Raw genomic sequence first — 12,286 nt, forward strand, 5'->3', positions numbered from 1 at the left:
TATAAAAACTGCCTGATTTCTGCGACAATAGCAGATATTTTTGTGATGGATGTGGGAGAAAGCGGTTCTGTGACATTTCATCGAACGCCGTTTAATCGAATCGGTGGCCGCCACTTTTTCTTGCGGCAACGTGTGAAATAAAGGAAATAAAGGTGAAATAAAGAAAAGGAAATAAAAAAGGCTCTCCTGACCTAACCTTGACCAGGCGTCGATGAAACGGCGTTCGATGAAACGACGTTCGATGAAACGGCGTTCGATGAAACGGCGTTCGATGAAACGGGCGGACACCGGAGAGAGCCTGTCACATTGTCAGATTTTCGGTACGCGATAACCTCCGAACGCGGGGTTGCACCGACGCATAGGCCATACGTTCAGGAAACACATATCTTTAATCAAACGGTGGCGTGGTCGGTTCACAAAGTACGTGCCACAAACGGTTCTTAAACCAGTAGTACTTGAGCCGCTTGGCACCGTCAGCACAATGTCCGTTACCTATTGAAACCCAGGTTGCCAACATAACGGCTAAAGCACCTGATTCCCTTCTGAATGAATCCGCGCGAACTCACACAAGACGCCGTTCCCAGTCGGCAACCAATCTCTTTTGCCGCCGTCCCCCTCACAGTGTGGTCGGCACGGCGTTGACAGCTCTCATTAGCTGACCGGATGGCTCCCGCAAACTCTCCGCTGGAAGAACATCATTAACGGCCTCCGCCACCACCTTGGTGTGCTATGCAACGCGTAAAAGTTGGCCCAAGACACAAGGGGGTGGGGGGGGGGGGGCAAACGTCGGATGTGTGTTTGTGCATAATGCAACATCCACCAAGTTTTAGCTAATCGGAAGAAGTATATAGGGATGGAAGGCTATACAAACATTCGCATAATGCTCCGCAACGGCCATTAGTTACACTGGAAACAGGAAGGCAAGGCAGGCCAAAGGCTTTGACCAAACTGCACCAGAATTACACGATATATTGTCCTTGAACAATGAGTATGCGAAACGCTTCAGGGAGATTCAGAGGTTCCAGTTCCGACATGAAACGAGCGGGGTTATATTCGAGGACCTTTTAGGGTCGCGCTGGCTTTGAAGTTCTGAGAACACTGCGAGATGTTTCAGGACAACTGTAATAGTTTTCTTAGACAATGTCTTTTTCGAGGCTGATGTCACAGTTTCATAAGGTTGCATCCGAAGAAACACCGAGTCAAAGGATGTAATGGGGTTTTTAAAATACGTAAATGCGATGCGCCGCTGCAAGGAAAGACAACGAAGGAACGAATAACTGAGAGACACGGGACACACAGACAAACACGAAAAGTTAAAACTTTTCGTGTTTGTCTGCGTGTCCCGTGTCTCTCGATTATTCGTTCCTTCATCATCATGCACCAGTTATAGTCTGCGCCCTCTCCCTTTTTGATGGAAAGACAACTCGCGCACACTATATGTACCCGAATGTGGATAAAGATTTCACCCCATTAACGCGGCTCTTCGTTTCACCGAATCGCCGGACTTCTTGTTCGCGTAATCAGGTGTTTTTTTTTTAGTCTGTTTTCTTTGGCGCTGTTGCTCCGTCTGCCGCTCTATTTCGATTTGCAGATGGGTCATAAAAAGAGGGGACGCTGCCTTATGCGGGGACAACTTGAAGCTGCGGCCGCGCCAATGCGAGTCTGCCGCGAGCGATGTGGACCGCGATAGGGGAACGCGCCGAAAACGTCGCTGGTACGTAATCGCAGCCTTAATTCCGATGACGACGTTACGTACTTCCCGAGCACAGAATGAGCGCTGCTCCATCTTAATGCTCAAAACACGTAGAAACATAGAAAAAGATCCGTGCGCTTCTACGGTACGCCACGAAACTTCATGAATGCCGGGCGGTTGTCATTCATGGTGTGTTGATATTGGCAGCTGCGTTGATGAAGTTGAGGCCTGTGTGACTAAAGTGATAAGAAAGGCTCTCGGCAGGTGATTGAGGTGTCAGCTGCTATGTGATTCAAACAAGCATGGGAACCCTTCGCTTTCATTCAGACGCGTCGGTGGCTTTGAAGGTACGAACAAACAAATAAGGAAAACCGCATAAAAGTCACTATGTGCCAAGGACGTACGTATCCTTGCAAGTTGCAAACAGAACCTGCTATTGTATGCTGTGTTGTATACGGCACTGAAACGTGCTATTTAATGTACACCTGAACAATGTTAATGAGTCTGTCGCCGAAAAGCGCTTTGGGACTCTAAGCAGCATTTTTTGGAGGCTCATTGTCCACTACATGGTACAGTACAATGTCTTTGGAGGGACGCTTCGGGTGCCTAGTACTACAAAGAGAGTATTCTTAAAAGGAAAGATGCGAGTACGAGGTGTAGCAGGCTCAGCAAGCGCTAAGAATGTGATAGTAATACAGGTACAGGGGACATGAAAGGAATTACGCTGAAGCAGGTGTGCGTACGCCGTGTTGCGCTCGAAATCCGTCAATGAGCCGATATGGCGCGTGTTGTAATCACTCACAAGAACTGCGCGAACTGCGTAAAATGTTACCACGTCCGCAATGACGTCACCAAGCCTTGCAAAACCTACGGGTATAGTCTATTATATACATCCCCGATCAGATGCTGTTGTCTGCAACCGCCGAGGATGCCATTAACTGCGGAAAGCAAAGGTGCATAATGATTTATGAGTTTCAAACGAAGGCGTGAGCACAAAATCTTCATTTCGGCACTGATGTTTGCTCGAATACTGCATTATTTGCAACCAGCGTTGCCAAAGCTTTAGAAGAACAATCCGCCAGAGCGGTTCAGTGATTCCGCTATAGAATCCGCTGAATGTGCGGTGCATTTCGATAACTATAACAGCAACAATTATATTTTGACGATGAAGAGGGGGGGTTTTCCCACTCTTGGAGTGGAACACTAGATCCTGATCGTGATGGTGGGAATGCCCGAGGGCGCTGTTCGGGGTCACAATGAGTCCATTAGGCCAGTCTTCTAAAAAATAATAAATAAATAAAAATAAATAAAATTGCATGACGTAAGGCCGCCCTCGAGTGGGCCGCGGTGGCCCAAGGGCCGATGATGCATGACGGGTTCAAGGGGTGGCTGAAAAAAAAATAAAAAAAAAATAAAAAAAAATAGTAGAGTGGTGCTCTTCCATTTTATTAGAGCAGAAGCCAAACCCTTGGCTCTAAATAAACAGATCTACGCACTACCTTCGTCTCAAAAGTTCCGAGACCGAGTATGTAAAAAATACGAAATTCAAGTTGTCAACTAATTGTTGCTGTCAACTTCGGAGTAGTCCTCTCCGCAGTCAATGCATTTTTTTTTTCTAGCGTTCCTGCAAATCCTGGGTTGGAAAGTATGGAATGGCAGTCATCTCCATCATCGCAGAGTCTTGAGTAGCCTCGATGCTCTCATGTCGCTGACCTTTTAGTGTGCGTGAGTTTTTTTAAATTTTTTTTTCAGGCGTGGAAACGGAACAAAAAGAAAAAAAAATCGCACGGCGAGAGGTCATCAGGCAAGCACAGCGATGTGTCTAGCGAAGAATCGTATGACACGGAGAGCTGTGTGTGGTCTTGCGTTGTCACGCAACAGAGCCCACAGGTCAGGACGATGGCGTCTAACTGCACAGCGCATATACGCATGAGCGCGGAAACTTAAAACTCTTGGTTGACTCACGGGACAAATTCGTGGTGCCCCTCCCCTCGCCGAAAAAATAAATAAAAATAACATTAACAGCGTCTTCGTTGTCTTCTTCGTACAATCTTGTCTTGAGCTTCTTGTGCTGGGTGCGCTTTTCTGGGCACGAAGCCGACGCGAAGTAAACTGCGTGCAGACTCGATCATTTCTTCTGCTTCGTAATGTCTCTGTGTGCCATCAGATCTGAACGCTTGGAACCAAACACACGTCCACGATACCCGCCTTCAGCCATTTCAGTGCTATCTCCTCCTGTTTCTACAGCGCAGCCAGGGCTTAGCAACGGGTCCCGGAGCCATTCTTTCCAAAAACTTTTGCTTGCCCTTGACATATGTTAAAGGAGTTCTAGGACGCGCACTGGCGCTTCGCTTCAAACAGGGACTAGTCGTCGAAACCTTTCTTCTCTTTCTTTTTTTTCGGTAAACACATTCCCCCCCCTAGTAGTCGAAAAAAAAAAAAGAAAGTACCGAAGGACGAAAATGTGTAACTAAGTCCAGTTAGTGTTAAACCTGCACACCGCCCTGTAGCCACATTCATGGCTTATGGGTTCAACACGTTGTTTTTTCTTGTGGGAATAAGCGGATTAAACAAGTCCGAAATATCGTACAAGCAGATGGAGAGCGTGTTAGTTCAATATCACGATGAGAAAATTCACAAGTATACAAGGACAGTCAAGGGACGACGATCTTGTCAGTCCGTGCCTACCTGTGCGTTCTCTCATCACGAAAAGTCGTAGTTGCGGCAAATGAACCATACCGCTAAAACCCGCCAAGGCAGCCGCTAGCCGTCAAACAAAAATATCACCCGTCTATAACACGACCTCGCTATAATCAAATCCGCCAGATCTGGCGGGAAACTTCCACTAAATCTGCAACACTGTTCTGCAACTACTTGCAGACGACACTTGGTAGTGCATGCTGCGAAGCAGACGATGCGCGTGCTAGACTTTTTGGCACAGAGGAGTTGCAGAGTTCTAGAGGAAGTTGGCTGTGCACACGTAGTAAATAATGAGAGAAGCAGAAGATAGAGAGGAGAGAGGAACTCACCTTCCCCTGCATAATCAACCTGACAGTAAGGGTGACAGAGGGGCCGTCCAGGGACTTGGTATCTACGGCTGCCATGATGGTGGTGGAGGTGGTGAGAGGGGGAGCCAGCAGGCAGGGCAGTGTGGTGGTGTCAGGTAGTGGTTGCGGAACGGAGGGCCGCTACGCATGAGAAAAAGAGACCACACCAGTCAATTAAAGGGGGACAGCAGCACAGAGACAGGGGTATACAGGGCAAGAAGCTAAAGCAGCAACAGGACAGAAAACGGGAAAGCGTGACATCCAGCAACCGCGACAGTCTCCTTTCACTCGTAACGCATTGCCAAAATCGATCCTGGTCACGGCTCAATCACGACTGCAAGGTAAAGTGCGCTCGGCATCTTAACACGAAGGCTAACATAACTCACAAAAGCAAGGAATACGGTTCCGTGCCTGCTTTCGTTCTCCATTTTCGAACTTGCGGTGATGGTTGCTATCAAGCCTCTCTTTTTCGTGATTTCACTGATGAGTTCCCAACTTTGCACCTGTTCGGTATTTCACACCGCAAGCTTACTGTAAATTGGTATGTTCACTTTTGCACTGCTATTTAAATTTATGTATGTACTCTCTATGCAACGCATTGACAAGCGGCCGTTCAACCTAGAGAAGAACCTCTGTCCGTGGTCGAACGCTGCCCACTAGACGCAGGGCCTTCGTCTTCTGGCGGAGTACTTGCGCTCCACCGGTCTAGCGACGGCTCTTTGAAAGCCCCATCATCATCCCTCCATCCTCCCCCAACGTGAAATAGGGCAGTGTACCGCCTCAGCGGCGGTGAATCGCCCACCCCATCACCATCCAATATATATGTGTGTGTGTATACCATCGATAAGTAGTTGCGTGAGCACGCTGAAAAGCAGACAGAAAACGATACTCCAAAGCAAACCCTTCCATTAAAAACATCAAGTAAAACGGGACCGGAACGAAACGGTTCGCTGTCTCAGGTACAGTTCTGCCCAGTAATGCAGGTGTAATGGACATCCGGTTTCCGCTACAAAGCGCATTATGCCGGTACGCTCGTTAACGTTACAAACTCAAAGACGCTAAGCCCTTCGTCGCACACAGAACCGCGAAAACGTTATCGTCGCGTATTTCGTTACAACAGCGGGGAGACATTTTAACACTTGGCGAGCGCTATGAGACAGATCCTAGAATACTGCTGGCTTCGCACTGGCTGCAATCTGGCATAGCAAACTCTACGGCGGCGTCTGGCTTGGGTTCAAGGAAGCCACTCTCACTTTTTATTCTATTCAACTTTCTTCATACGATATCTCTCCCGCCATCTCTCCCCTGACGAAAGCTGAGCACATGTGCGCCGACTTCCTGCTGTGCAACGAGAAGAAGACCACGTGGAATTCGAACGGTATACCGTAACTATACGCACGCACCACACCGTGCATTCGGACGATCGACACCCCCCAGGAATATTCCAGTGGAATGCATAGAAAGCAGAAGCCTGGTCACGGGGCAAATGTACCGCGGCGTCCGATGTTGAGAACGCGCACGGACTGCGTACATAGGTGGCGACACTGTTGACTTTGTCGTCTGCTACACTTTGTCGTCTGCTACAGAATATATTGTGGTTCTGGCTATGCCGCAGAATATAACCCATGGTTATAGGAGCACGAAAAGATATTACGAACATACTCCGATACATGTGATAAGCAGAGTCACGTCATTGGAAAGTCGTGAGCTATTTACGTTAGTTACTTGCTCTACTTGCACTCGGTTACTTGCACTAATGACAGGTCTATGTTGCACACAGATATTGTAGTACACTTTGAAACTTCCTAGGACGACGTTAAAGTTCAAATCATTCAGGATGGCACATGCACTGACATCCAATGACATGTTTATAAAAGCGATAAAAATACATTTTTATAAACATGCGTGTTCCCGGCGTTTGGTCAGTCTTCATCCAATGGCAGTGCACAGTCACAAGCCACGTGACTGCTCGTGGCGAATGACAGTGCTCGGAGGCACCGCGAATCAAGGAAAGGTGTGTTGACTCTATAAAGGGGCTCAGGGGAGCTAATGATGCCAACTCTAGGGAAAAAGAAACAGGCACGGAGCACCCTGCGATTATGCAAACGTGCATTCGCGGATAGGCCTAGTGGGCAGCTATGCTCGTGTCATAACGTCACACATCCAATCATGAAACATAATCCATTCTATCAACTTAACACGCATGAAGAGACAAATACACAACCTTTTTTTTTTCTTTTTTCACTAACCTCCTCAACCAGGTATCGATAACAAAAATGCCACATCTGCTAAGATTGCTGCCCGCAGTTACTCTCGCTACCATATTACGTTTGAAATTTACACGTCGAACGAAAGATAATCACGATAGCTGCATCGCAAACGACGTTAGAACGACGCTAGAAAAGATACAATCTGCCAAGGTCCTGAGTACTACAAAAGAAAACTAGTTACACCCCAACATTAAGTGTATTCATGCCGCCGATTTCCTCAGCAGGTTGCTTCCTTTCAGCCTTCTCTTTTAATTATATTAGGCTGAAAGTTTCAACCTAAAGCTAGTCCTCGTTCTGATAGAATAATAAAATAGAGTAATAAAACACTCCTTCAAAAGATGTCACTACGCACATCGTCGTCATCAACGTATGTGAATGCAACATGTGCTTATGTTACTCTAACGATATCGCAAACATTCACCCGATCCTAACGCAGACGTGAGCCTGATCCAAACGAAGAAGTGTACGTCACTCAATCAACGTACATATACCGTAACAAGGACGTCAACCTTACGTTTCGAGGAGGCGTTTGGTTCACAAACTAGAAAGGAAACGAGCGAATACAACGCGCACGCGCTACAAAAGACGCACGGCAGGTGCATGATTCACAGGAGGCACAAGAACACGCCGGAGTTTGTGTGACAACGCGAGCTCCGAATTATCGCTGCAAACACGACGCGATGAAATGTCAACGCGCTGCGTGTATACTCGGGCACGACAGACAAAACAAAACGACATACTCACTAGTGGGACGAGTATGACTTCCATATACCGGTGACAGGCGACGGAGGGAGAAGACGCTTATTCCTCTGCGAAGAGCGCGGGCACACTACCTGGAGAGCACCGAGAAACAGCGCGCGCGCGTGCGTGGAGCGGCGCGCTTTAATCCAATTTCCACTCCGCCACACGGAGTCGAGAGCAAAAGAAGCCAAGCACCGCTTTTTGATGGCCGTTATTTACAAGAGCAGGAATTTCGCGTTGTTTAACGACGATGACGAGGACTCCTGTGCCAACTTTGAACAATGACATTACAAAAAAAGCAACGGAGGAAAGGGTTCGCTGTTTCTGACCTGGGATCCCGAGACACTGGGGCTTGAGAAAGGGTTGAAGGGAATCTACCATTCCTCCTCTCTCTCTCTGTGCGGTGATGGTGATGCATGTACGTAGAATCGCGGGGGAAAGGGATGATGTCCCCACCCGTTTTACTATTTTCGTCGGGGCGCTGGTTTCGTGCCAGGGCATTCGGCGGCGCCTCGCGGTTTTCCTGGCCGCGATCAGAGATCCCTGGCAATGAAAGACACTGCTGCGATGCGTTCCGGCTCACCTCGACCACGTGGCGTATTTCGGGGGGGGGGGGGGGGGGGGGCAACAACAAAAAGGGACGATGCACTGTCGAGTTTGGGGGCGAGCGACGTTCGTCATGTCTAGGGGTTCAAAGGGGTTTCGGCTGGGCCCACAATGCGGCATTAGGGGGAGAGGAATGCTCCTATCAAAGCAGTCTTACATGCTCGCAGCGAAAGGGGTGCCAATTTAGAAACTTTCCTCGGCGTTATTTCGGGCGTAGCGCGTAGAATTTCATATAACGCCGTTACGAAGAGGGCTATCTTTTTTTTTCTTCTTTTTCTTTCGTCAAGATGTATAATCGTTCATTCTATACAGCCTTCGCGGGGCAACAGCAGAGGTGGGCACCCTCACGAGGGCGTGCGAGGGTGAGGGTTTCCTCACCCTCACCTCACGATATTTGAGGTGAGGTGAGGTGAGGGCCAATTTTTCTGGTGATGTTTGAGGTGAGGTCAGGAAAATCTTCAAAAAAATTTTGAGGTGAGGTGAGGAAAAAATTTCAAGAAACATTTTGAGGTGAGGTGAGGTGAGGAAAATCTTTTTAAAAAATATTTTGGCCTGCAGTCACCACTGTTGCCGCAACTGCGGTGGCTGCAGTATTAGACAGACGAAAAAGGGACAGCAAGAGCGAGTGCGAGGGAAAGGAGGTGAGTATATGCCTCCTGGGCAGACTTCAATGGGAACTGCACGTGTCGACGTATGTACGGAACTTCAGCGAGAAAGCCTTTTAGACGGCACAACCCTTGCGGTGCCGAATTCCACCACCCCTCCCAGTCTTTAATATGCCCACCTATATCTGCAAACCAATAAGCAGAGACCTTATATCCACAGAGCTACTTCGCTGATGCATACTTTTTTTTATATTTAGATAGATAGATTTTCGTCACAATAATCGTATTAAACAAACTTACGCCAAATGAATAAGAAACAATAGAACGGCATAGTAACCGGTTGGTCCTTTTTGCGCACATATGCCCGAGCTTGCGCGAAATTATGCTAATAAGCACCCGAATAGATAAGTACTACATCTCTAAGTAATACTCCAACTTCGAGCATTATTACTGCCATCGTAGCCGGTTTCCACACAAACTTCTACAGCGTCGAAAAACAAAGAAAAAAAAAGAAAAAAAAAAGAAAGCGCACTAAAACTTGATACGGCGGCAAGAAAAACTTCGTTCTCCACGGACCGTGTGTCTCTCTCGCGATATAAAAAAATTATGCTCCATTATTAAGAGTCACGGATGCGAGTGTAAACAACCTACTTAGGCCCTTTTCCGTGCAAAAACCACAAAACACGAATATCCCCCCCTCCCCTATTTTTTTCTCTAGTGTTCGCATTCCTCATCCAAAAAAATGCACAAATATACACACTTCACAGTGTTCGCTTGCTCCCCATAACGAAGTCTAGTTTCCGTTACCTCTCCTTTGAGATCGACGTCCCGTTTTCTTCCTCCTCCTCTTCTTTTTTTTTTCTCTCTCTCTCTCTCTTGTGTCATCTCTTTCTCTCGTACAACATCGTTAAACTCGCGCAAGATAAATGGAAACGTGACTCGAAAGATCCACTTAGCCGCGAGTCCCATGTCAGCAGGATTTGAACAAATTGGCTTAAACCGTCAACACGGGTTCTTCGCCGTTAAGTCTGTTTACAAGCCTGGTGGTGGTGGTGGTGGTTGTTCGGGTCGCCGCCGGGTTTTCTCGTCTATATGAGGAGATGGTCGCGCGGTAAAAATTATGGATGTGTTTCCTTTTTTGTGCTACGTCTAGAAGAAGTTGTACTTCTCGTCGAAGCGAGGGAGATGGTGTAATCTCCCTCTCGCTAGCTCAAAAATAAATAAATAAATAAATAAATAAATTTCTCTCTCCTGATTGGTGCGCGTCAAAGGTCCGAGTTCGTCTCTGTGTCTTTTCGACTTAGGCTTATATTAGGCTGAAAGTTTCAACCTAAAGCTATGTCTTATCTTTCGCTAGTCTTATGTTTCGACCTTTCTGATTCGATTCGATCTGATTGCAATCAGATCGAATCGAATCAAAAAGGTCGAAATATAAGACTTCTTTTTCGAACTTTAAAAGTCCTGCGCGCGAGTCAGCAGTTTCTGCTTGCACACATTTTTTTTTTGTTTAAAGAAATTATCCGACTAAACAGAATCAGTTTGCCGACCTTTAAATGAGGACCAGTTAAAACGGATCCGACAAGCTGCTGACGCAGCCCGAGTTTTTAGCTGATCAAAGAGAGGAGTATAGCCACAAAAGATGGCATGTACTCGGTGTGATCAACCGACCTGCCTTTCTACCTTCTTTTTTTTTCTTTCTTTTTTCTATTTCGTATGAGGTAGAGGGTGCGCGTATATAATGTTTTCGAGAAAGTTCCTTACGAGGACAAATTGATGTCGATCGCTGTGGCAGTGTAGAGAACGGAGGAACTGATAAATTCGGACAGTATCATTAATCAAGGAGGAGGAGGAGGGAGAGGCATTCCTTTTCCTTTCTCCTTTTGCGCTGTTTTCGAAGCTTTGATACATAGACTGTGTATACTAAGGGGGGTGTGTTGAAAAAAAAGAAAAAAGAAAGAGAGAGAGAGAAATCTGAAGTAGATAAGAAAGCGTGGTTTTGTGGAAGCCTGGGAAGAGGGACGATGGCGGAGAGTGTTAATTTAAGTGAGGAGAGTTGCTCGGGGGGTCCAGAATACGATTGATCGATTTGATTTAGACAGAGCACTGCTCGAGTGTGTCTGCACTCTAAAAACAGAACTTCACAGCATCGCACGCTGTCCGCCAACCCTTGCAAAGAATGATAGGGTTATCGCTTCTGATTCGAACAGAGAGGGTGGGCGTACGCCTTTTTGTGGCAATTTGGATATATGAAAATTGTCACAAAAAAGCGAACGCCCCCCTCTCTCTTTGAATCAGAAGCGATAACCCTATCATTCGTGGCAATGGTTGGCGCACAGCGTGCTATGCGGTGAAGTTCTGTTTTTAGAGTGCGGGTGCAGGCAGGGCAGAGAAAAGTTTTGTTTGACCCGTCTCTCTATATTTGTAAAATCGGAATACGTTAGGAGAGTGGCACGTACTATATTCTCCTAAAGAAAGAAGAAACAAAACAAAAAAAGAGAGAAAAACTTCCTGTCTGGTAAGTTGTGACGCTGCCACGTTGTGTCAGTACAGCACGTCAGTCTCGGTTCATCTGAGACCCCATGTCAGCGATCTACCATATGGTTCAAAGGGCATCGTCGTTCCAAGCTCTTGGGAGAAAGCCTGCCGTTTGAGAACCTGGTATCGTGCATTCGTACAGAACAGGATTAAAGATCCCACGGGGTTCTCACGGTCGAAGTTCCTAGGTTATTTTTAAAATGATGCTGTGAAGCGTTCGAATGGTTGCGCTACGTCTAATCGAAAACTAGCGGTATCTACAAAAGAGCCATTTGTTATCTGATTACATTAGGAACGCTATCCGTGCTCCACGCTTAGTGTGAGAGAACTAAAGGCGTCGCGACACTTCGTCCCAAGTTGTGCGGGATAAATGCAAAAGACAATTATTTAAGCCTTGAATTCAGTTTGATTTATTTCATTTCTGTACTTATAATTACAGATTACAATAGATAGACAATTATTTGCGGCGATGCGAACCTGTTACGTTAAAGCTGTGGCAACAGATGCATATAAAGCCGGCAACCCAAATCTCAAAAACATCTCCCACTCTGACGTCATCGCAGGCTTCACCGCCAGGGGCCTGTTGCACTAAAGTTTCGTCCGGCGAGCGCAGCGCCAACTCCCTTTCTCGTGCGCAGAACGCTCTAGGCGGTCGTGTCCGGCGTGTTCCTTGTCTTATCGCTGTACCTGGAACGTCATCTCTTTTGTGGAAATCATTGCGCCACGATTTTTCAGAGTCGCAGCATACGCGATACATGCATGCCTGTGCACGGACAAACCTCAAACTAC

At 47.0% G+C, this 12,286-nt stretch overlaps 1 protein-coding gene across 10 annotated transcripts in view; it reads right to left on the minus strand.

The window, feature by feature from the left end:
• Window positions 1–12,286, minus strand: part of LOC135386211 (poly(rC)-binding protein 3-like) — a 286,711-nt gene that overhangs the window by 55,858 nt on the left and 218,567 nt on the right. For 3 of the 10 annotated variants that reach the window (XM_064616015.1, XM_064616008.1, XM_064616005.1), the window contains exons 1-2: window positions 7,755–7,932; window positions 4,723–4,881 (exon numbers count right to left, since the gene is read on the minus strand). In XM_064616015.1, the coding sequence (XP_064472085.1) occupies window positions 4,723–4,881; window positions 7,755–7,778 (183 nt within the window). In that variant the 5' untranslated portion in view covers window positions 7,779–7,932. Of the gene's footprint in view, window positions 1–4,722; window positions 4,882–7,754; window positions 7,934–12,286 lie in introns of those variants that run through there. The other 7 variants (XM_064616013.1, XM_064616012.1, XM_064616006.1 and 4 more) reach the window with 3 other exon arrangements.

The sequence above is a fragment of the Ornithodoros turicata genome, chromosome 2 (assembly GCF_037126465.1).
Source record: "Ornithodoros turicata isolate Travis chromosome 2, ASM3712646v1, whole genome shotgun sequence".
NCBI lineage: Eukaryota > Metazoa > Arthropoda > Arachnida > Ixodida > Argasidae > Ornithodoros > Ornithodoros turicata.